The sequence below is a fragment of the Barbatula barbatula genome (genome assembly GCF_947034865.1).
Source record: "Barbatula barbatula genome assembly, chromosome: 4".
In the NCBI taxonomy this organism is placed as follows: domain Eukaryota; kingdom Metazoa; phylum Chordata; class Actinopteri; order Cypriniformes; family Nemacheilidae; genus Barbatula; species Barbatula barbatula.
The window spans coordinates 26,051,789-26,077,603 of record NC_136768.1 but is presented as its reverse complement, the minus strand read 5'-3'; the positions used below and the strand labels follow the sequence as shown (position 1 = coordinate 26,077,603).

Below are 25,815 nucleotides of genomic sequence, written 5' to 3'. Positions count from 1 at the left end.
CGGTCTCTCGCGCTAAAAACGCCCTCCTCCTTGCACTGGCGTCGGTTCAGCAGGTCAAGGATCTACTTGCCTTTTAGAGCACTTTGACTGTACACTGAGCGTTCTGCCCAGTACAGGAGGTCAGAACAGCTGTTTGTAAACTTAGCAGATTGCATTCTGGGTTTGCCTATCTCAAAGTAAAGATTGTCCAGATGGATGTCTTCCTCCTGGGCTGGGTTTCAGGGATATCTATATTGAAAGTTTTTCCTCGCTGTTCACCTTCACCAGATTTTACAGTTTGGACATGCTTGCCCTGCAAACGCAATTCTGGGCATGGACACGTAATGTCATGAGCCCCTGCGTGAGTGTGCTCATCTTATTTGGTTATGTTCATTGATAAAAAAGCGTAAATGTAAAACCACATCAGCCCCCTTCAAAGTTCATTGTTGAACAAAGACTCGCAAACAAAACCTTGCGATTTCAAGAAATGTTGTATTGTGACATTTTTGGCTTTACTACTCTGCAATAAAAACACAAAACTCCATTAACTGCTGCAAAGTCATTTAAAACTCAAACGTCCCCTGCAAGCAAGCCTGCACTGGCACTTTACGGGCCCACTTAGGGCTAATAGGGGCTAAGCCCCCCAGCAGGACCCCTGAGAATTTGCTCACTGGCAAAACGTTGGCCCCTTAGCGCTGGTCCTTCACGGGCAGCCCTCACTTACCCCCCACTGTTGATCACCTTTGCACTGGCTATTAATGTTGAAAATATGTTAAAATTTCACCAAACCAGATGTGATCAGTGTTTGATTTAGTTGGGCTCTTGACTCTGATTTATGCATTGAGGAAGCCTAATGAAAGAGATGTTTTACACGTGATATTCTGTGACATTATTCAATTTGTAGTTGATTGCTTCTATAATATGAGCTGTGAACAAATAAACAATCTGCTTCAGATGAAGGGGAGATAAAGCTTTTTGCAACGGGTGAAAATTGTGAGGTTTGTAAAGAGACACACTTAGAGGCCAACACTCATCATACAAACCGCAACAATGGAGACAATCATCAAACTAATTCAGATAAACAGATGAGAGAGTTTTGAACTATGATGTTACCCAGCATGCATTGCAGCATGAAGTATTCTTTTGTTGATCGTCACCATTGTTGAGTTTCATACACTTGATTCTTCTATCACACATCTTCTCCACATTAAAACCACAACACAAAAGTTAAAAAATGTTCATAAGAAAATTCAGGACAATTATTTACCCGTCTGCGTGAGACTGCCATCTAGTGGATGTGCTTCTTGCTTGACCGGCACGCCTTTATTTATCCAGAACCAGGAAACTGAGTTCAGAGAAACTGAAACTGAACTGTGCGTTTCAACTTTCTAATTGTCTACATACAGTGAGATGGCTGAATCCAGTATTCTATGGTCTCAGGAGCACTTCAACTGTTCAGTGTGTTTGGATCTACTGAAGGACCCCGTGACGGTTCCCTGTGGACACAGTTATTGTATGAGCTGTATCACAGGCTGCTGGGATCAGGATGATCAGAAGAGTCTACAGCTGCCCTCAGTACAAACCTTCACTCGCAGACCTGCTCTATTTAAAAACACCATGCTTGCTGACGTTGTGGAGAAACTAAGAAATACAAAAGTACAAGATGTTTCTGCTCTCTGTTACACTGGACCTGGAGATGTGGGGTGTGATGTCTGTACGGGAAGAAAACCCAAAGCCGTCAAGTCCTGTCTGGTGTGTCTCAACTCTTACTGTCGAACTCATCTGGAGCAACATGAGAGTTTCTTTAAAAGCAAAAAACACAGCTTGACGGATGCCACTGGACGACTTCAGGAGATGACCTCCCCTCAATACGGCAAAATTGTGGATATCTACTGCCGTACTGATCAGCAGTGTTTGTGTTATCTGTGTGTTTGTGTTATACGTGCATAGAAACCATGAGATCGTTTCATCTGCAGAAGAGAGAAGTGAGAAACAGGTAGTTAATGTTATCTATCTGCTCCATAGTAAATGTTATTTACGGTCACACTATGGATTTACTTATGTGCTTAAGTTTAAATGAATAAATAGATGTACCATTAAACAAATAAACTAATCGGTAAATGAATGAATGCAAAAAAATGAAATTGTAAAACAAACCTTATGTTCTAGTGATAGTGTGACACATCATGGTATACAGGACAGTTGTTGGGGTGTTATTAAACATTAAACCAATCGAATATTAAACATTAAACTTACTTCGTCAGGTTATCTTATTTCTTATGTTCGCTTAACTCTTCTTAAAGGATTTCAGGTGTGACTTTTGTTACTTTATGTTCATCCAGGCCTTACTAAAACTTACACGAACTACACTAAATGACGCACCTATGTAAAAATGAATATTATGTTTCATTCACAACCTCGTTCGTTTTTACTGAACGTATCTGACTTATAACTACGCATGTATTTCAAAGAGCCAGTTAAAGGAGACCCAGAAAAGATATCAGGAGAGAATTCAGAAGATGCAGACCGAGCTTCAGAGGATAAAAGCAGTTGTGAGGTCTTACACGGTGAGTTGCACAAGAACATCTGGAAGAGTCACTTCTTACCAGTCACAGAAGCTCACAGACGGTGTGATGTAGCGGTAAGATCTGATTGTGATGTGTGTCCCAACAGCACTCTGCACAGACAGCAGTGGATGACTGTGAGAGGATATTTACTGAACTGATCATATCTATTGTGAGAAGGCGCTCTGAGGTGACACATCTGATCAGAGATCAGGAGAAAGCTGAAGTGAGTCGAGCTGAACGAGTCTTGAAGAGACTAGAGAAGAAGATCGATGATCTGGAGAGGAGAGACGCCGAGCTGGAGCAGCTTTCACGCACGGATGATCACATCCAATTCCTGCAGGTAACTGAGATGTGATGTGAACAGTGGTCATGTTTGACAGTGATTGAAATGTGTTTGCGTGTCTGTGCAGAGTTTCCAGTCGATCTCTGCGCGACCTGACTCTTTAGACTCACAGAGCATCCCTGTCAGCTCTCTCCTCTCTTTTGATGATCTAAAAAAATCTGCATCCCAACTGAGCGAGAAACTGCAGCATTTCAGCAAGGAGGTGTTAGAAAAGCTATCTGATAGAGGTAAGGTATCATTCTAATGAATTCAATTGTAAAAATACAGAGGACATCAAAATTAATCTTTAATGTTTTACATTACAATGTATTTTTGATTTGTTTCTAAAGTAAAACAGATAGAAATCATTGCCTGTCCCGAACCCAAGACCAGGGAGCAGTTCCTCTTATGTAAGTTACTATAGACCCCTTTTACATCACGGCATTAGCTGGAGGCAAAACTGGAGGCGGCCAATACAAACCAGCACAGATTCAGCTACACAAGGAGTTTAAAATATCATCTTGTTGTGTTGTTTAGTGCCACAATCTTATATTTTGACACATACCTGCTGGCATTGGCAAGCTAAAACACTGACGACAGTTTAAGATTCAAAACGACTTTCTTTTGTTGGTGTGGATTATGATTTGGTTATGCGTCTAAAAATACGACATCATTTGTAAGGAAAACATCCAGATGCACATTTGTGTTCATGTTCCCCAGATTCTCACGAGCTGACTCTGGATCCAAACACACTGAATAACCGCCTGAGGAAAACCGAACGATCACCATGACTGAAACAGAACAGCCGTATCCCGATCATCCAGACAGATTTGATGCTTTGGGCCAAGGGTTGTGTAGAGAGAGTGTGTGTGGACGCTCTTACTGGGAGGTCGACTGGTGTGTTGATGCGTGTATGTCAGTGTCATATAAAAGCATCAACAGCAAGGGAAAGATGGACGAGTCTGGATTTGGATTCAATGATCAGTCCTGGGGTTTGACCTGCTCTTCCAAGAGATTTTCATTCTGGCACAACAACGAATGGAAAGATTACTCTTTAGAGTCTAGCTGCTGTAGAATAGGAGTGTATGTGGATCACAGAGCAGGTACTTTGTCCTTCTCTAGCGTCTCAGACACAATGACCCTCATCCACAGCATCAGCACCACATTCACTCAGCCACTCTATCCCGGGTTTAGACTTACTTTGAATGGTAAAGCGACACTCTGTGATCTGATAATATAACTACACAGAAAAAATTATATTTGCTGCTTGGCACTACATGAGTTTGTTATATTGTTAAGTTTTGTGGTTACCATTATTTAGAAAAGTGTTTCCTCTGCTTAGGTAGTGGGAGGTTACATTGTTAAATTCAATTTTTGTTAAGCTTGGTTGACTTTATATCTTGTTAGAGAAAAAAAGAAAATGTTATGAAACACTTATGTTGAAAACATTAAATGAAAATATGACATGTTAACATATAAAAATCATGTTAGTTTAACAAAAAGTGACAATATTGTTACATTTAGAAAGAAGGTTTTTCTTAATTTAAGGGGTTTTTGCAGCTGGACACTGTTCTAAGGCTTATTATACACGTATTATAAATACACTTAGAAAGTTGTCCTGAAGGATCCAGCAATGTACAATAAGCTTTTTTGCACCTGTCGGGTTTAACAGCAAAAAATAAATAAAAAAATATAAAATAATAAAGTATTTTGTTGTTTAGAGTTTACTTTAGTTTGTGTCGCTCAGATCCTCCCTTATTCTTCAGTTTTAATGCAAATCATTAAAACATTCATTTGAACTTGAACGTTTTGTTCGTAGCGATCTTAAAAGTGTTCCTTTCATTTTTTAGCAGTATATATTATCAGGTCTTTTTGTTCGTTTAAAGTGATTTTGCTTGTTTGTATCTCTCTGACTTTAGACAGAATATTTCAAAACGTATACTGTAAATAAAGTGAACATTTTTCAAATCTCTGGACCAGTAGATGGCGCTTCTGTACAATCTGTGTACATTACAGTATAGCATTAAAGTAATACAAGAAATAATTTTTAAGACTGATATCGACAAGGATATCACTTAATTTCAAGAACACTTGTTCAAGAACTATATTTGTTTGTTGTTTGTTTTGTAAACTTTTAGTTTTGACTATGTTATTTGTGTATCCGAATATAATCTGATTTGAATGATTGACCGTCCACATGGTGTATCGCAATGGTTCACATTCAATTGAAGTATTTCCATTGGTTTCTATGACACTGAAGCTACATAGGATTTAATAAACATTTGGCTTGATTCTGATAGTCAAAACATTACAATTAAAAGGGACCTTTGAGCGTTGAATGTGCGTGAAAAACACCATGCAGATGTGTTATCCACTGATATTCATGATGAAAAGCAATATTTTATTTGACAATTTTACAGAAATGCTCATTCTGTGGTATCAAAATATCTTAAAATAAATATAAAAATGTTGAACTTACAGAATGTCTGTTTGTGGTTGCACTTAAAATCTTAATCTAAACATTAAATAAGTGCTATAAATTTGTATCAAAGCATCAATGCAGTTTTGTGAATGTCATTTTTCACATTTGTCTGCAACTTCAAATCCAGTACACAGATTTGTGAATAATCCGCAAATCTAAACATTCAACTAAGAAGTTTTCACATTTAAGTGTACATGTACAAATACTCAGTTCTCAAATGCTCTTGCTACTGATAAACATTCATAATTTAACTGTCCAGGCTATACATGGAAAATAGACTTTTAACCATTTAGAAATGTGCAAAAAAGAGGGGTATCATCTCGGCTGCTCCACAGATGTAATTCATTGTAATGTACCAAGACACCCACGTTCACTCTTAAAAATAAAGGTCTTTCACGATGTCATAACATAACCTTATTGTCAAAATGGTTCCATAAAGAACCTTTGCATCCAAAAAATCTTTCCGTCTCACGAAAGGTTCTTTGTGGTGAAAAAAAAAGGTTCTTCACGCGAAGTGTAATGTTAAACAGAAACCACAAGAAGTACACAAAAGTAAATTGTAAACTGTAAATGCCTTAAAAGCAGCATGTAAAGTAAAACCTAAGATTTGTGTGCAGAAGCGTGTCGGAGAAAGATGATTTTGTTCTTTGTATTCATTCAATGATTGTGCTGCTATGATTGATGTTTATAATTTTGCATTATATAAATAAGTCTCATTTAAATAGTACAAACATTAAGACCAAGACAATCATACAATAAAATAGTAAACAAAAGTTATAATTACAAAAGACTAAAATCGTATATTTTATATTTTTACCTCAAATTGATATACTTTTACATTTAAATCATGACTTTCAAATTGCTCTTAATTATATCAGTAAACAATCCAGAACAAACAGCATTATTTGTTTAATGTCTTAATGATATTTAAGATCTCGCTAATGCAGATCTATGTTCCTGCCAGATCACTGCGGTCTGCAAAGGAACAACAACTAGTGGTACCATCCCAAAAAGGAAAGAAGTCACTCTCCCGTAGCTTCTCTGGATCTGTTCCACATTGGTGGAATGATCTACCAGCTGCTACAAGATCAGCAGACTCGGTAGCCATCTTAAAAAAACGCCTAAAAACGCATCTCTTCCGTCAACACGGCGCTGATTGATTTTCTAATTCTCTTCCCTTTCCTTCAAAAAAAATAAAAAAAACCTTAACTTACTAACCGCACTATTCTTAGCTTTGTATACTGTGCTAGGCTTTAATAGACTAGTTTTGATGCACTTATGTATTTTGTTGCCTATGTTGTTATAATTGCTTCCAATGTTTCCTCATCTGTAAGTCGCTTTGGATAAAAGCGTCTGCTAAATGACTAAATGTAAATGTAAATGTAAATATTTTGGTAGAGAGAGTTTTATCGTTGGCTCAAAAACATTTGTTTTTAACACAAAAACACATAATCTTGTGCAGTTACTGAAGTATTGAATACATTTGCAAGTCACTCGCATCCCTTGAAATGTGTTTATGTATCGAAAATACATGAACACATTTCACTCATCTATTATGCTTCAGAGCAGTGGTTCTCAAACGTGTGCACCCCCTTTGTGTAGTGTGCATTGTTAACTTTTGAGAATATGGCATGGCTTTTAAAGCTGTGCACAACCACCACAATAATCGCAAGTTAACATTATGTTTTTTACATTTAGGAGGAAAACCTCGATCTCAGAGACCCCGCAGCCGGATTACTGCTCCCTGTAAAACAGGAATGATGTCAGAAGAAACGGGAGAGTCGCATCTGCTGATCTCTTTATCGTGCATAACAAGTACAAACAATTATTTTGAAAGCATAAACCACATTCTTTTGTCTGCGTTACCCCCACTGCATCACCCAAATATCACCAACATCAAATAAATCACTTTTCTTCATTTGACCATTTTCAGCTAACAACTAAATACTCAACAGACATTTTATAAACAGCCGTCATGTTATTACTAAACACAAAGTGATTATATATGAATTTACTCATCATATCAACTGTAAACACGAGCATTTTAAATATTCTTGCTTCTTTTTGTACTCGATCACCACTAATCCAGCCGATTTCAACCTTTCTACAGCGAGCGGTCACGTGACCACAAAGCACGCCAAACGCGACCACCGAGTGAACCGGATAGAGATACTTAACGCTAGGAATTAAATCAATAACATGAACAACCAAACATTTTGTGACCCGACAGTAAGTAATTCCGTAACAATATTCCTATATAATGCTCACGCATACTTAAATTATGTTTCTTCACGTCAGTGTGAACATCACATATTACACAGACACACATTCACAAATTGCATCACTATTTACACTTTACATTCACCATACACTGCAATAATGCAGCCGCTTACTCTTTAGACTTTAAACCCCTGCAGATTATCCCGAAAGGTTGCTCAAAGAACCTTTAATTTTCAGAGTGTCCAATAATAAAAAAAAATTAATGAACTGTGTTGCGGTATTGAAGTGCGCATCCCCAGTGGAGGTAGCTGTATCCCTTCTAGCCATAACCATTAGGCAGTAGTGTTTGCAATGCTAATGTAAAATGTATAGGATAATGCTATGTAAGTCGCTTTGGATAAAAGCGTCTGCCAAATGCATGAATGTAAATGTAAATAATAAAAAAGCCAAGCCTTTAGAACCAAACCGAAAACGTAGGGAAAAAACAGAGGTACGTATTGAACTGTGGGTGGGCTGTATTGTTTCATCCCTAACAAATATGACTTTACAAAGAGGCTAACATTGAAAGTTACATTTACCACCCTATAGTATGTACACTAGTATGTTCATTTCATCTGGGCTAACCCATGTAGGGCCTACATGGAACTTGTGGACAAAACCGGCTGAGACCCAGATACACAACCCACATCAAAGCCATCCTCACCCCATGTGTCTGCTGGCTGGGACATCACTGAATCTAAGTCATTTATAAACACACATACAATCATGCAGTCAAATTCTGACATGTGTTGTTAATATTTGGCATTAAATTATAAGAATATCAAAAATTGATTTCAAAATATAACTTTTGTCCGTCTCCTTTTTTAATTTATTTGATACTGTAAGCTTTCATCCTCATAGACGTGCATTAGGAACCAATGATCTACATTGTTGGATCACATAGTGTCACTTTACCAATCAAAGAAAGTCTTAAGCCAGGATAGAGAGGTTGTGTGAAGGTGGTGCTGATGCTGTAGATGAGGGTCATTGTGTCTGAGACGCTGTAGAAGGACAAAGTTCCTTCACTGTGATCCACATACACTCCTATTCTAGCAGATCTAGAAACTACTGGGAGTTTAGTCTCTACATTCTTGTGCCAGAATGAACAACCGGAGTCAGAGCAGGACAAACTCCAGGACTTATCATTACGTCCAAACTCACACTCATTACCCCGACCCTTCCTACTGATGCCATTATACGAGACTGATATCCCCACCTTCTTACTCCAAACAACCTCCCAGTAGGAGCGTCCACACACACTCTCTCCACACAACACTTGAAGCAAAGCATTAAATCTGTCCGGATGATCGGGATACTGTCGGACTCCTGCGATGTAGGTTACCACTCGGTTTCCCTCAGACAGCCGGAGGCGTTCATTCAGTGTGTTTGGATCCAGCGTCAGATGACGATAATCTGAGGAACATAAAACAATTTGGAATTATTTTTTGTTTTCACCTAATAACATTTCAATTTTAATAAATTGAAAATACAATTATCATTCAAGGATTTATTTTGGGTTATCTAACTTACATTGAAGAAAAGAATCCCTGGTGTTTGGTGCAGGGCGGGGAATAGTCTCTGTGTATTTCGCTTTAAAACAAAACAGACGCTTTATTTTAAAAGTGAACTGAAATCCAGATTAACTTTGACACGCAGAGAATTTCTACATGATATTAAAGGGGTCATTTGACTCGGCTAAAACGAATATTATTGTTTGCTTTAGATGTAATACATTGTGTATACACGATTTAAGGTTTAAAAATGCTGTATTTTCCAGGAGAGGAGATCGCTTCTCTGAAACACGCTGAAACAAGAGGCGGGGCAAAGAGGAGACATGTGTGGAAAATACAGCGTTTTTAAACCTTAAATCGTGCTCATCGCTCTGAAAAAAAATCGCTCAGGTTCCAAAACTACTGACAGGTGATAAAATGGCATCGATCTTTCCTCATCAATTCGAGCCGGAATCTGATCCGGAAAATGAAGATCAAGCCGATACAAGATAGAAACAGGCTGGCATTACAGCAGGGAATGGTACAGCGAGTGCTTCGGCCCATCTTGATCAACCAGCTTAACGCCATGTCTCATAAACCCCATTATAAACACCACATTTGTTGCCTCTAGTTGGAACATAATTACTTATTATTAGGACTTATGTTGTCTTTTTTTCCACGTTGCGCTCGTTTCTGCATTTGCAGATCATGCAAAGAAACAACAACATCAAACTCAACTCGCGTTAGTCCGGAACAAAGTCTTTTACAACGAAAATATACTTACAGGCTGAAGCACCAGACAGTCCTTGCAGAGTTTTAACCGCGATTTGGCTGCGACGGTGCAATGAGATTTACCACCTTACATGCATTTAGATTTGGGCGGTCTTTGTCAAATTGTGTTACGAACTGACGTAGATTCAGGAAGGTCTGTGTGAGCATCCGCTTATAGATAAAATACATCTTTTGTTCCGACACTTACATTTTTGCAATTTTACGTGTCTAATACATGCATGTGCAACTTATAACAGACAAAGAAAAACAAGTTTTTCCAGCGAATCACCCCTTTAAATGGTGGATTTGAAAGAGTCCATAAATGATGCTTTACCCTTAAAAGAAAGCTTTTCCAACTCTTCCCTGCAGAAATGCTGCAGTTTCTCTCTCAGTTGGGATACAGAATTTTCTAGATCATCAAAAGAGAGGAGAGAGCTGACAGGGATGCTCTGTGAGTCTGAAGAGTCAGGTTGAGCAGAGAGCGACTGGAAAATCTACACAGACAAAAACATTTCAGTGTATGTAAAACATGTCCACTGTTCACGTCACATCTCCAGTTACCTGCAGGAATTGGGTGTGATCATCTGTGCATGAAAGCTTCTCCAGCTCAGCGTCTCTCCTCCTGAGATCATCAATCTCCTGCTTCAGTTGCTTCAAGACTCCTTCAGCTCGACTCACTTCAGCTTTTTCCTGATCTCTGATCAGTTGTGTCACCTCAGAGCGGCTTTTCTCGAAATATGAGATGAGTTCGGTAAAGATAACCTCACAGTCCTCCACTGCTGTCTGTGAAGAGCGCTGTTGGGACACATTACAATCAGATCAAACCGCTACAGTCATAGTCAAGGGGTGGTGCAACGACGTGTCATGCATTCTGACTTCTTTACAACGTTAAACGTGCTGTCTTCTCATGCCTAACATGGTCAACTTGTCAAAATACGAGTTGGACGCATGACATAGAATATCTGTGCTCGATACACTCCAACAGTGTTCGAACAGGTTTCGGAAAGTTTTTTCGAACATGATAAATCGTTACGTAACAACCTCTCGTTTTATCGTTAATGATGCATGCCCTAGACCTGTTCGCATCTTGATTTGCTCCCTTATTTAATGCCCTTGTGTCTTCTGTCTTGTGCTGGTTCATTGTGGTTTGTTAGGTGAGTTCCCGTGTTGTGTTAGTGTAGTCATGTGCAGTGGCGGCGCCAGGGGGGGTCTTGGGGGGTCTCAAGACCCTTCCAAAAAACGCCTTGACCCCCCATTAGACCCCCCACCCCTTCCTGATTAAAAAATATTTGATATATATTAAAATGTATATCCGGGATAAAGATTTAAAAATCGTTCTCTTCAAACTACGCAGAACAATAATAATTAATAATTTAATCGACATATAAAAAAATATAAACATCAGAATCAATGCGACGCCCCATGAACGTTGCTGCCGCTGCCGCTGCGTCTTGCGTCATTGCGTTCAAGGCGCTGTCGCGCGACCGCAAGAGCTGCTACGAACTTTTCTTGAAGCTAAAAATGGATCATTTTGTCATACCTAAAAAAGGGCGGAAGAGACAGGTGAGCAGATGGAAAGAAATGGCGCCTCATCGAGCGCTACAGCGGGCACGGATGGTGGGAATCCTGACGGCGGAGAGGATTTAACTGGGTATTTAATCCATGGCCCAGCCGAGAAACCAAGACAGCCTCAATTTAAATCATACACGCGTACGTAGTTCGTTTGGATTGTAAATATGTTTTCTGTCATGGGTGTGGCCAGCGCCGCCGCTACCACGCGCTGTGCGTAAGGCACCAAGTGCTGAGGCGACATCAAAATAGCATAATGAAAAACATTTTTTCAAATCTAATATTATTTCATTAGGCTATAGAAAAACTATTAGGCAGGCACATTTTAGCCATGTATATGTAAAAAAAACACGGCCGAACAATCCCATATCACCACCACCCGCCCATGTACGGTCCACGCGGCAGCGCCGGTTGATGGCGCGTGCGCCTGACGCAGTGTGACAGACGGTAGTCTAGGCAACTTATTTGGAAATGGCCCCGAAAAGACATTAGGAGTCAGGATCATAGAAAAGAAAGAAGAAGAAAAAAAAAATGCGAGATGATGACCGTGCATCACATGCAGGTATGTCCATGTTTAATTAACTTAAATTCGGGAAATGTGGATGTGCTGCTAATTCTGTTTACTGAAGAAAAGTTTGCACTTTCAAATGTGTAGTGTGTGTCGGCTATTCTACATATGTTTACAAAGTCAGCAAAGCTGTGAAGATTTAACTTTCTCTATTTTGTGTTCCTAGGTTTAATACTGCGATGCTGCTATTGTGTTATTGAGTTATATGTTTGGTAATAAAAAGTTAAATTGGCAAATTTCAGGGTGGGGGGAGGCATCATAATGGAATTATGCTTAGGGCACCAATATGACTAGCAGCGGCACTGGGTGTGGATATGACAATAAAAGTTCGAGCATATTGTTTGCAAACTACAATTGATTAATTAATTAAAAACAAAGTAGTTGATATGCTGTGTTGTTTTATTTGTTTAGTAGCATTAATATGCAGTTATTACCCGTGTCCACTGTATTTTCTGTTGGTTTTCATGAGACCCCCCTTTAAATGACCAGGACCCCCCATTGACCCCCCAATCAAAATTGTCTGGAGCCGCTACTGGTCATGTGTAGTGTAGTTTTGTAGTTTATGTTTAAAGTTTATTTTAGTCTTGTGTAAGTGTAGTTAGTCTTAGTCCTGTCCTGTCTTTTATTATATTCCATGTTTTGTTCTGTTACCTCCTCGTGGGTGTTTGTTTTGGGTCCTGGGTCCTCTGTCCGTGTCTCACCATCGCGATCATGACATCTGCGTGTGTTGTGAGAAATCGGGTGTACTTTAGGACCCAGGCGAAAGCAGCATAACATCTGCGCTCATAACAGCGCTCCTATGCTGTGTCCCAATTCGCCTACTTATGCTACGCACTAAAAGTATTTACTGTTATTGTAATGGACAGTATATATATTTTAGTGTGTGGCAAAACAATATGCACGCACTGGGACATACTTACAGGAAGTGGAAGTAGCCGTTGCTGCCTAGACAACATTGTGGCCATTAAAGGGTTGATGTGACGCGGGTATATCAGTTTTTGAACCTTAAGTCTTGTATACACATTGCACTACATCTTAAACATACCGTGCATGTTTGTATCTCCTCTGTGCTCTGCCTCTCTAATACATGCTGATTTTAAGGGTGCTGTGATTGGCCAGGTAACCAGTGCGGAGTGATTGGTCCAAAACTGCTAGAGTGTGACGTAAATATATGGCCTCTTCCCATATTTTGAACATCAGGTGCAATTGTACTGACAGATACGCTCCTTACTTGCGTATACATTTGGGCGGTTTTAGTCAAATCACACCACTAACTGACGTAGATTTGTGGGGGTGTGGTTACACAAGGCGTTTCAGGCAGGTCTGGGTGAGCATTCGCTTTTTGATAGAATTAATCTTTTCATTCTAATTAGGATTTCATCCTAATTCTACTTTTCGTATGCTATTTAGGGTCGATTTTATGCAGATCGGGCCGCAGCAAACGACATTTAGATTTAGTCATTTAGCCGATGCTTTTATCCAAAGCGACTTTGCGAGGTAAACAATGGAAGCAATTGGAACAGCATAAGGACAACAAAAAGCACAAGTGCAATCGAAAACCTAGTCTCATTATAGCCAACCACAGTATCGATTCGATGGTTTGGGCAACCAACCTGTAGTAATTCAAACGATTTATGATCTTAAATTTGAAAATATAATCATAGGATGCATGTCACACGAGCTGTTTTATCCGACCACTTTTTAAAATATGGCACGGTTATACACGGTTGTATACACACGCATCCCTACCTTGTAAGACTCGACACCTGCTCCTAACTCATGAAGCTCCTTCTCTCTCTCCTGGATTCTCTGCTGGTACAGTCTCCGAATCTCCTTCAACTTACAATAAGGACAAACAATCTGTTGATCAGTCCAACCGTCAACATCCCGCATTTGACCATGTTCAGGGCAGATCACATATAGTCGTCCGGTGGCATCCTTGTGTTGCTTCCCCGAGTGAAGATTCTCATGTTGCTCAAGATGATCCTGACAGTAAGAGGTTCGACACTCCAGACAGGACCTGACGGCTTTGTGCTTTCTTCCAGTGCAAATGTCACAGTCCACATCTTCAGCTTTTGTCATCAGTTTCTCAACCATTTCAGCCAATATTGGGTTTTTATTCAAAGTAGATCTTGGACTGCAGGTCTTTCTGCACTGAGGGCAGCGGCAGACTCCCATCTGATCAGCTTGATTCCAGTAGTCAGAAATACATTTCATACAGTAAGTGTGTCCGCAGGAAACCGTCACGGGGTCCTTCAGTAGATCCAAACACACTGAACATTTTAACAGTTCCTGAGATACCGAAATACTGGATTCAGCCATTTCACTGCGTGCACACAATGACAAAACACAAAACTCATGTCACTTTGTCATCAGACAACGAGAAGTGTTATCAGCGGTTCGCACCCTCGATAGTGCACTTACTGTCATTACTTTTATCTGTCATTGCTTACTGACACTATCATGGTGAACCAAGGCATTAATGAAGGCATTAGGCATTAAGCAGGTACCCAGCTGTCTTTTATGCGAGCAGAAGTCCACAAAATAAGACAAATAATAAATATCCCCCTTGTGGCGAGACAAGATATAAGTTTCGCTAATGCTTTTCAAACGTGACAAATATGAACATTACCTGCACAGCGAGGAAAACATGGAGAGCTGGAAACAATCCTACACACAAAAACAAAGCTATTAAGGTTATTACACAATAATTACAACAATGTCATGTGTTTCTTGTAAGACAGTTTATAAGTCTGATAAATGTCTGAAAGCGCTCACCTGCGCACTTTACCGTCAGAACCCCGTAGATTTATATCAGCGGGAAGAATGACTTGAATATCAATATAATATCAATTTTTATGCTGGTATTTAACTCTTAACGATTTACACAATTAAATAAAGTCTTGTTTCCGAGCTGATGGATTTAATTCAGTCGTCCTCTGGTGCCCAGTAAACCGAAAGTGAAAGCGTCATAGTATTTCCTGTGATTCTTAAAGGGACACTCACCCCAAAAATGAAAATTCTGTCATCCTTGAATTAACCTCAAGTTGTTCCAAACCTGTTTACATTTCTGTGATCTATTGAACACAAAGAAATATATTTGGAAAAACTTTAGCAATTAGATTACGAAGAAGGATAAATAAATAATTCACTCGAGAAATGAACTTCAATCAGGTAAAACAAAAAGGTCAAACTAAACCAAGTTTATTTTCTATAAATCGAGTTAGTACCTCATTGTGTTTTAACTTTAACTTCATTCGTGTATTTTTCATAAAACAAAATACCATAGGTCATATCGTGATATAAAAATCTTAACTTCTATATATCAAGTGACACAACTCACTTAATCACTTTGCCCACTTTTACTCATCAGATCTGTAAAAACCTTAACTGGTTTCTACACTTTTTGTGTATTTGTGTAAATGTATATTTCACATAACTAGCCATTTTTTCTTTCTAGTCTTTTGTCTGTGAAGAAGCATTCACGAAAGTTTTATATTGTATTTGTTCACCTGACAATGACTTGACAGGACTTTTGTAGGAGACCGCCATCTAGTGTTGTGGAAAATTGATCTTGTAGTTTCAAAAAATTGCTCAAACAAAGAAGGTCCAGGTGTCAAAGAGTAAACTTTATTTGTTCGAATCAAGTGAGATCTTCCCAAAGCATCCCAAGTTACAGTGTTTTCAAGCCTATATTTATAGTGAAAATGATGCAACTGATGTCTTCCGTTACACCAATCGGGTAAAGTCCTGTTATCTCTTATTTTTAATAACCAATAGCCCTGCTTCTGCCATCAAAAGATCCCAGGCAACAGGATACGTATTTAATCGTGGTTGGCGCATAAACAAATAATTCATGTGCCCATATTTGGACACTTTTCCGGTTCTCTTCCGGTGAAGCAACTCAGTGAACTCATAAGGTGTCCTTGACCATGCAATGCATTGGTTAGAGGAAAGCACCTAAGTTTTCTGTATCTCATCCTCTGAACTTTATTTGAACCTTAGGCCTCAGGCCTCTAGGCCTCACAGACATCACTGGATTTTATATTGCTGTAAAATGTTGAAAAGTATTCTTAAACATGCTATATAAGTATTGTTATGTAAATAATCATTAAACTGGTATACTGATTGTAACATTAAGTCATTAAATCATTTTAGTCACTTGCTCACAATCATCATAACTAATACTTCTATTATTCCTATGAATACTTCTTAATGCTTTATGACTGATAAAAAGTGTGATAATGAAAAAATGCCGCCCCGGCACCTGCCCGGTTCGCCCGTGCCTAAAACCGCCACTGCACTGCATAAATGATTCGTGTTGTGTTAACATGTAATTGTTACAACTAGGCAGAGGATTTATATTTCCCAGCATGCTTTGTGTTATTTAGATTAAGTGTTGTGTTATGTGTTTTTCAGTAAAGAGAAACACTTGTTAGGGTTTAATGTATAATAATTGATCTTTGAGATTTAGAGGAGTTTGTTATATTTTAAGTTGTGGAAACCATTGTTTAGAAAAGCGTTGCCTTTGCTTAGGTAGTGCGAGGTTACATATTGTATTAGAGTTTCTGTTAAACTGGGTTGACTTTATATCTTGTTAGAGAAAAACAAAACGTTGAAAATATTTAATGAGAATAGAAAATGTTAACATTTAAAAATCATGTTTGTTTAACAAACATAAATCTGGCAACTGGAACGTAATGAAATGATGCTGAGTAAACCCAACTTTATTATGTGATAAAGTTCACTTTGTTAGAGACCAAAATTGTGATTTAAGTGTTTCTTAGCAGTATATATTATCAGGTGTTTGTATCTCTCTGGTTTTAGACCAAATATTTAAAAGGTATAATGTAAATAAAGTGAACATTTTGTATATCTCTTGACCAGTAGGTGGCGCTTCTGTACAATCTGTAGGATCAAGGATATCATTTGATTTCAAGAACACTTTTCAAGAACTATTTTTGTTTGTTGATTGTTTTGTAAGCATTTTTTTTTTACTGTTATTTGTGTATAGAATCCGATTTGAATGATTGACTGTGCACATTTCCATTGGTTTCTATGACATATGACTGAACCATGCCAAATGTTTATTAAATCCTGTTTAATAAACATTTATCTTTATTCCTTGCTTTGTTCTTTCTGCTTGATTCGGATTAGTCAAAACATTACAATTGAAAGGGACCTTTGAATGTTGAATGTGTGTGAAAAACACCATGTGTTCTCCAATTATATTCATGATGAAAAATAATATTTTACTTGACAATTCTAGAGAAATGCTCGTTCTGTGCATGGTATCAAAATATCTTAAAATAAATGTAAAAATGTTTAACTTACAGTATGTCTGTTTGTGGTTGCACTTAAAATCTTAATCTAAACATTAAATAAGTGCTATACATTTGTATGAAAGCATCAATGCAGTTTTGTGAATGTCATTTTACACATTTGTCTGCAACATCAACTTCAGTACACAGATTTCTCGACAAGCATTTACTTTTCTCTACATCAGTTTCTTAAGAATACAGTGCAATGTATATTGACAAGAAATATTTAGGCCTCTTGTTTTATAAGGTGTAATCCTTCTGGAGCCAAAAGAACTCTTTCCCAAGTCAAAATGAAACACAAAAACATTCTGCAAAAAGGTAATATTTTATTTTAACTGTTGTAAGATCAATGTCTTAAGTTACTTTTACAGTATTCTTCCTATATAGCTAATAGAAAGAAGGCTGAGGCCCGTCTAACTGGCGGGGGTCCACCTCCACCTCCTCTCACCCCATCTGAGGAGTTGGCTCTTTCACTTAATAAAGGTCGCCCTGTGGTCGATGGGATTCCAGAGGGCACTTCGTCAGACTTTGCTACCTCCCACAACAACTCAAGTGACTTGGTACAATGTAGATATACCATATTAGTACTTAGGATTATTTAGTCATACGTTTGGACAAAACGATCATTACCTCTTATCATTAGGAAGAAGGCTAAATGCTTCCCAAATGCAGTCATTGTTTCACTTGTGCATTATGCATAGATATTCTATTTTACAGAATATGCTGTACACAGGAATCTGTTTTTTTATTCTTGCATGTTCCTAATGCCTTTATTCAGTGTCTGTCATACTTTAGTAATTTACACATTGGGTATATTTTTTTCTTGCAGTTGCTGATGGACGCATTGTATTATTGGATCCTCCTGAAACCACACAGTATATCACAATTGTTAGTGATGCATTTTCCATCTACCTCTACACATAATCTTAGCAGTGTAAGAACTTGTCCCTGGTTGTCCTTATTTACATAATGTTACTATGTGCAGATTTTCTCCTTCAACCATCTTATTTACTTTGCCTTCCTATTCCATCTATTAAGGCAAATTAAAAAAACGGACATGGATATGGAACTTGTACAGCTTCAGCTAGAGGAGAAAAAGCTGGCCATTAAAAAGGCCAACCTTGAAATAGAACTACTGGAGCATCGCCTTAAGGTGAGAATCATATGTGAACATGAATCTATACACACACACACAAAATAACAAAGTAATAAATACAAATCTGTCATGTCTCTTTTATTTCAGGATATGAAGAAATAGAACACATTAAATAAAGTGATTTTGACAAATCATGTCTCTAAGCATTCTGCCATCTCTGTGGTCTGCTAGATTCAATGGGTGTTGTTCTAGGTCATCTTCATCAGGACAGGGGGGATGCCTCTCTCCTCTTATTGTGGCAATGTTGTGAAGTACCACACAAGCAACTGTGATGTCACATGCCCTATTTGGAGTGACCCTGAGCCCACGCAGACACTGAAACCTTGCCTTCAGAATGCCTATTGTCATCTCCACCTTGGCCCGTGTTCTGCTGTGAGACAGGTTGAAGCGTGTCTGTGGTCCGGGCTCAGGATCAGGGTAGGGTGTCATCATATAGGGGAGGCAAGGGTATCCTCTGTCTCCCAGCAAGTAACCATAGAAGTGTCCTTTAATGTTTGAGGTGCTTTGTAAATGTAATAAAGACTACAAGCATTTGTCTAACAAAACGTACCCTGTTGAAATTTGTTGCACAGAGATGACTCTCTAAATATTCTGGCATCATGTACAGACCCAGGCCATTTTGCCTCAACATTAGTGCTGAGGTGAGTTGCATCACATATTACCTGTGAAGAAAAATAAGTTTATTATTTGTAACACCAATATTAAGGAGCCAAAATATAGCCATTACCTGCACATTGATGCTATGCACAGACTTCCTATTAACATAGTCTCCCTCATTGATTGATGGAGCTTTAATAGGAATGTGGGTGCCATCAATGCACCCAATCTGGGAACCCTGATATTAAAATTAAGAACAAGTTTAAAAAGTCTGTGTAGCCTTTACGTGTATGTGTGTGCAGTCAAAATAAACCTATTAAGAAATGTCTTTTAATTGAAGTAGATGACAGAATTTCTGAGAGCAAACCTGCCACCCTGTGGAATTCTTCTTTAATAAAGCGCACAGGTTTATGGCCAGGGAACTGTACAAAAGTGTGTAGAAACCGTTTCAGTGCCATGCATACTGTACGAACTGCTCTACACACTGTTGCCTTTCCCACATGCTCTGCATCGCCCACATTGTAGAGAAAACTCCCCGTAGCAAAAAAGCACAGAGCAATACAAAGAATTTGTTCGGCACCAAGCGCTGACCCGCGGTTTGTCACGTTTGAGATGTGTGGTTTTAGTAGGTTTGTTAAATAAATTAACGACTCCCTAGAAAAACGATAGCGCTCCTGCAAATATTCGTTAGGATAAGAAAAGACATCGATACGTGGTCTTATCACCCTCTCACGGCGAAAAAACCCCCTTATAATCTGTGCCTCTACGTCCACAGGATCCTCATCGAAAGGGCACGCCATGCTCAGAAACCTCTCTGAAACAAACTAACCCTGCAACATAACCTGCTCCGGAGCAGGTTATCCTCAGAGAGTCAGTTGCTATGGTTACTTACAACCTCCGTTTTTGGAACCGAAAGCAGAGGTTATCCGCTTACTTACTCCTAAACTTACCCGGGTGAGTCACATAACCTGCTTTCTGGAATACACCCCTGGACTGCTCCCCAGATGTAATTCATTGTACTGTACCAAGACACCCACGTTCACTCTTAAAAATAAAGGTCTTTCACGATGTCTTTAAATAACCGTTTCGTTTAAATGGTTCCGTAAAGAACCTTTACATCCAAAAAACCTCCAGGTTCTTCTAATACTTAAAAAAACAGAAGTGTAATGTTATAAAGAAACCACAAGAAGTACACAAAAGTCAATAGTAAACTGTAAATGCCTTAAAAAGCAGCACGTAAAGTCCATCCTGAGATTTGTGTGCAGAAGTGTGTCGGAGAAAGATTATTTTATTCTGTGTATTCATTCAATGAATGTGCTGCTATAATTGATGTTTATAATTTTGCATTATATAAAGTCTCATTTAAATAATACAAACATTAAGATCAAGACAATCATACAATAAAATATGAAACACTCAAAAAAAAAGGTTTTAACACAAAAACACATAATCCTTTGCAGTTACTGAAGTATTGAATACATTTGCAAGTCACTCGCATCCCTTGAAATGTGTTTATCTATCGAAAATACATGAACACATTTCACTCATCTATTATGCTTCAGAGCAGTGGTTCTCAAACGTTTTCTACCCCTTTGTGTAGTGTGCATTGTTAACTTTTGAGAATATGGCATGGCTTTAAAAGCTGTGCACAACCATCACTATAATCGTAAAAATGTTTTTTACATTTAGGAGGAAAACCTTTTAAATAAGTGTTGCAGGTCCCGATTCCAGAGACCCCGCAGTCAGATTACTGCCCCCTGTAAAACAGGACTGATGTCAGAAGAAATGGGAGACTCACGCCCACTGATCTCTTTATTATGCCTAACAAGTACAAACAATTCTTTTGAAAGCATAAACGTCTGCATCAAACAAATGTCACCAACATTGAAATTAATCACACTTCCGACACAATCTCCTTTTCTTCGTTTTACCATTTTCAGCAGACAAATAAATACTCAACAGACATTTTACAAACAGCCGGCAGTTATTACTAAACACAAAGTGGTTATATATGAAATTACTCATCTATCAACTGTTAACATGAGCATTTAAAATATTCTTGCTTCTTAAAGCCAATGTGAAACGCAATTCACTCTTGGTTTGTACTGGATCACCACAGATCCAGCCATTTTCAAGCTTTCTTCAGCGAAGCGGTCACGTGACCACAAAGCGCGGCAAATACGACCACAGTGTGAACCGACTAGAGATACTTAATGCTATGAATTTACTCAATAACTTGAACACTCAAACATTTTGTGACCCAAAAGTAAGTAATTCCAAAACAATATTCCTATATAATGATCACTAGAGCATCCAGAAATTACCTTTCTTCACGTTAGTGTGAACATCACATATTACACGGACACACATATTCACAAATTCCATCACTATTTACACTTTACATTCAGGAAAAGTATCTGAATAATGTCAGAAGAGACGGGAGAGTCGCATCTGCGGTTTAACAGTCCTGAGGACGCATGCGCAGTTCGTCGTTCTTCCAGCGACTCTCCAATCAGAGTGTCAAAATAATCACACTTACACATCAACCAAATGAAAATAAAAAGAATAAGTCACCCAAATCCGTGAAGCTGTAAATAGGTATGAATCTCAAGCAGAAAAACAGAGGTTGACTGTAGCAAATATGACTTTACAAAGAGGCAAACATTCAGAGTTATATTTACCACCCTTTAGTATTCACACTAAGCAGTGTTCATTTCATCTGGGCTAACCCATGTAGGGCCTACATGGAACCCGTGGACAAAACCGGCTGAGACCCAGATACACAGCCCACATCAAAGCCATCTGCACCCCATGTGTCTGCTGGCTGGGACATCACTGAATCTAAGTCATTTATAAACACACATACAATCATGCAGTCAAATTCTGACATGTGTTGTTGATGTAAAAAATATGTGGTATTAGATTATAAGAACAACAAATATGGATTTCAAAATATAACGTCATCTCTGTACCATCTACATCAGTGGTTCTCAACCGTCTCCTTTTTTCATTTATTTTATAAACATCCTCAACGCAGATACTGTAAGCTTTCATCCTCATATACGTGCATTAGGAACCAGTGATCTACATTGTTGGATCACATAGTGTCACTTTACCAATCAAAGAAAGTCTAAAGCCAGGATAGAGAGGTTGTGTGAAGGTGGTGCTGATGCTGTAGATGAGGGTCATTGTGTCTGAGACGCTGTAGAAGGACAAAGTTCCTTCACTGTGATCCACAAACACTCCTATTCTAGCAGATCTAGAAACTACTGGGAGTTTAGTCTCTACATTCTTGTGCCAGAATGAACAACCGGAGTCAGAGCAGGACAAACTCCAGGACTTATCATTACGTCCAAACTCACACTCATTACCCCGACCCTTCCTACTGATGCCATTATACGAGACTGATATCCCCACCTTCTTACTCCAAACAACCTCCCAGTAGGAGCGTCCACACACACTCTCTCCACACAACACTTGAAGCAAAGCATTAAATCTGTCCGGATGATCGGGATACCGTCGATCTCCTGCGATGTAGGTTACCACACGGTTTCCCTCAGACAGCCGGAGGCGTTCATACAGAGTGTTTGGATCCAGCGTCAACTGATGATAATCTGAGGAACATAAAAAAAATTGGAATCATTTTTTGTTTTCACCAAATAACATTTCAATTTTAATAAAGTGAAAATAAAATTAGTTTTAGGGTTATCTAACTTACATTGAAGAAAATAATCCCTGGTGTTGGTTTCAGGGCTGGGAATAGTCTCTGTGTGTTGCACTTTAAAACAAAACAGATGTTTTATTATAAATGTGAACACGATTTAAGGTTTAAAAAAGCTCATCGCTCTGAAAAGCTTGTTCTTCTTTTGTTCCGGCACTTACATTTTTGCAATTTAACGTGTCTAATACATGCATGGGCAACTGTAACACACCAAAGACAAAGAAAAACACGTATTTCCGGTGAATCACCCCTTTAAATGGAGTCCATAAATGATGCTTTACCCTTATCAGAAAGCTTTTCCAACTCTTCCCTGCAGAAATGCTGCAGTTTCTCTCTCAGTTGGGATACAGAATTTTTTAGATCATCAAAAGAGAGGAGAGAGCTGACAGGGATGCTTGTTGAGTCTGAAGAGTCAGGTTGAGCAGAGAGCGACTGGAAAATCTACACAGACAAAAACATTTCAGTGTATGTAAAACATGTCCACTGCTCACGTCACATCTCCAGTTACCTGCAGGAATTGGGTGTGATCATCTGTGCATGAAAGCTGCTCCAGCTCAGCGTCTCTCCTCCTGAGATCATCAATCTCCTGCTTCAGTTGCTTCAAGACTTCTTCAGCTCGACTCACTTCAGCTTTTTCCTGATCTCTGATCAGTTGTGTCACCTCAGAGCGGCTTTTCTCGAAATATGAGATGAGTTCGGTAAAGATAACCTCACAGTCCTCCACTGCTGTCTGTGAAGAGCGCTGTTGGGACACATTACAATCAGATCAAACCGCTAAATCACTCCACATGTACGCCATAGTCATAGTCAAGGGGTGGTGCAACGGTGTGTCGTGCATTCTGACTTAAACGTGCGGTCTTCTTAACATGGTCAACTTGTCAAAAAACGAGTTGAAATTTAGCGATTATAGTGAACAAGATTATCAATATAATCATGGCTTTATTAACATGTTCTTGAAATGTCAAATAAGTACTGATGTAAACCAAATTTAATATTGAGTTTACCTGTAAATGTACTTTACTTTCTTTGATTTACATAAAATAAATAACATTAATATGAGACGCATCAATTATATAATTTATTAATGCAGTGGATCGTCACTAAACTCCGCCTACTCGGGTTGAGTTGTGGGCAATATTAGCCGTTAGATTGAGCATCGTTCTGCACACCAGATTTCTACTGGAAGCGGTAGACTATGCGGGACTTGAATACTATTTTCAACCAACTACGAAATGGGACATGCTAATTCTTTTGAATACTATTTAGGTCAGATATTATGCGGACCGGCAAGCGTCGTGTTTACATTTAGATTTAGTCATTTAGCAGATGCTTTTGTCCAAAGCGACTTACAGATGACGTAAACAATGGAAGCAATTGGAACAGCATAAGGACAACAAAAAGCACAAGTGCACTCAAAAACCTTGTCTCATTATAGCCTACCACAGTATCGATTCGATGGTTTGGGCAACCAACCTGTAGTAATTCAAACGATTAATGATCTTAAATGTGAAATATAATCATATGATGCATGTCACACGAGCTGTTTTATCTAAGCGCTTTTTAAAATATGACACGGTTATACACGGTTGGACGTTATTACCACTAAACCATTAAGCCGGTATGCATCCCTACCTTGTAAGACTCGACACCCGCTCTAAACTCATGAAGCTCCTTCTCTCTCTCCTGGATTCTCTGCTGGTACAGTCTCTGAATCTCCTTCAACTTACAATAAGGACAAACAATCTGTTGATCAGTCCAACCGTTGACATCCCGCATTTGACCATGTTCAGGGCAGATCATATCTGGTCGTCCGGTGGCATCTTTGTGTCGCTTCCCCGAGTGAAGATTCTCATGTTGCTCAAGATGATCCTGACAGTAAGAGGTTCGACACTCCAGACAGGACCTGACGGCTTTGTGCTTTCTTCCGGTGCAAATGTCACAGTCCACATCTTCAGCTTTTGTCTTCAGTTTCTCAACCATTTCAGCCAATATTGGGTTTTTATTCAAAGCAGGTCTAGGACTGAAGATGTCTCTGCACTGAGGGCAGCTGCAGACTCCCTTCTGATCAGCTTGATTCCAGTAGTCCGAAATACATTTCATACAGTAACTGTGTCCACAGGGAACCGTCACAGGGACCTTCAGTAGTTCCAAACACACTGAACATTTGAACTCTTCCTGAGATACTGAAATACTGGATTCAGCCATTTAACTGCGTGCACACAATGACAAAACACAAAACTCATGTCACTTTGTCATCAGACAACGAGAAGTGTTATCAGCGGTTCGCACCCTCGATAGTGCACTTACTGTCATTACTTTTATCTGTCATTACTTTTATCTGTCATTGCTTACTGACACTATCATGGTGAACCAATGCATTAATGAAGGCATTAGGCATTAAGCAGGTACCCAGCTGTCTTTTATGCGAGCAGAAGTCCACAAAAATAAGACAAATAATAAATATCCCCCTTGTGGCGAGACAAGATATAAGTTTCGCTAATGCTTTTCAAACGTGACAAATATGAACATTACCTGCACAGCGAGGAAAACATGGAGAGCTGGAAACAATCCTACTCACAAAAACAAAGCTATTAAGGTTATTACACAATAATTACAACAATGTCACGTGTTTCTTGTAAGACAGTTTATAAGTCTGATAAATGTCTGAAAGCGCTCACCTGCGCACTTTACCGTCAGAACCCCGTAGATTTATATCAGCGGGAAGAATGACTTGAATATCAATATAATATCAATTTTTATGCTGGTATTTAACTCTTAACGATTTACACAATTAAAGAAAGTCTTGTTTCCGAGCTGATTTTCATTCAGTCGTCCTCTGGTGCCCAGTAAACCGAAAGTGAAAGCGTCATAGTATTTCCTGTGATTCTTAAAGGGACACTCATCCTTGAATTAACCTCAAGTTGTTCCAAACCTGTTTACATTTCTGTGATCTATTGAACACAAATAAATATATTTGGAAAAACTTTAGCAATTAGATTACGAAGAAGGATAA

At 38.8% G+C, this 25,815-nt stretch overlaps 2 protein-coding genes and 1 pseudogene across 6 annotated transcripts; 1 reads left to right on the top strand and 2 right to left on the bottom strand.

Annotated features, from left to right (window-relative positions):
- The first annotated feature begins 1,389 nt into the window (after positions 1 to 1,389).
- LOC306893299 (tripartite motif-containing protein 16-like) lies at positions 1,390 to 4,535 on the top strand (annotated as a pseudogene). Its single transcript, XR_013788356.1, has 6 exons — positions 1,390 to 1,975; positions 2,451 to 2,546; positions 2,653 to 2,886; positions 2,957 to 3,116; positions 3,219 to 3,278; positions 3,589 to 4,535. The product of XR_013788356.1 is annotated as a tripartite motif-containing protein 16-like (transcript).
- Positions 4,536 to 5,256: 721 nt separating this feature from the next.
- LOC306893018 (tripartite motif-containing protein 16-like protein) lies at positions 5,257 to 14,990 on the bottom strand. Its single transcript, XM_079454463.1, has 7 exons — positions 14,786 to 14,990; positions 14,640 to 14,677; positions 13,757 to 14,333; positions 10,432 to 10,665; positions 10,205 to 10,364; positions 9,140 to 9,199; positions 5,257 to 9,022 (listed from the first exon to the last, which is right to left on the bottom strand). The coding sequence occupies exons 2-7, from the start codon at positions 14,657 to 14,659 to the stop codon at positions 8,493 to 8,495; spliced, it is 1,581 nt and encodes a 526-aa protein (XP_079310589.1). The 5' UTR covers positions 14,660 to 14,677; positions 14,786 to 14,990; the 3' UTR covers positions 5,257 to 8,492.
- A 5,878-nt stretch (positions 14,991 to 20,868) lies between these two features.
- LOC306893019 (tripartite motif-containing protein 16-like protein) lies at positions 20,869 to 25,685 on the bottom strand. 4 transcript variants are annotated; one of them, XR_013786521.1, is made up of 8 exons: positions 25,494 to 25,661; positions 25,335 to 25,360; positions 24,435 to 25,011; positions 23,311 to 23,544; positions 23,084 to 23,243; positions 22,800 to 22,859; positions 21,229 to 22,695; positions 20,880 to 20,996 (listed from the first exon to the last, which is right to left on the bottom strand). XR_013786521.1 is itself a non-coding variant. In XM_079454465.1 (7 exons), the coding sequence occupies exons 3-7, from the start codon at positions 25,005 to 25,007 to the stop codon at positions 22,166 to 22,168; spliced, it is 1,557 nt and encodes a 518-aa protein (XP_079310591.1). In that variant the 5' UTR covers positions 25,008 to 25,011; positions 25,335 to 25,372; positions 25,481 to 25,677; the 3' UTR covers positions 20,869 to 22,165. The 4 variants fall into 4 exon arrangements, 2 of the variants coding, with proteins under 2 accessions (XP_079310591.1, XP_079310590.1); XM_079454465.1 differs by having other exon boundaries at positions 20,869 to 22,695; positions 25,335 to 25,372; positions 25,481 to 25,677; XR_013786522.1 differs by lacking the exon at positions 25,335 to 25,360.
- Between the last annotated feature and the right edge of the window lie 130 nt (positions 25,686 to 25,815).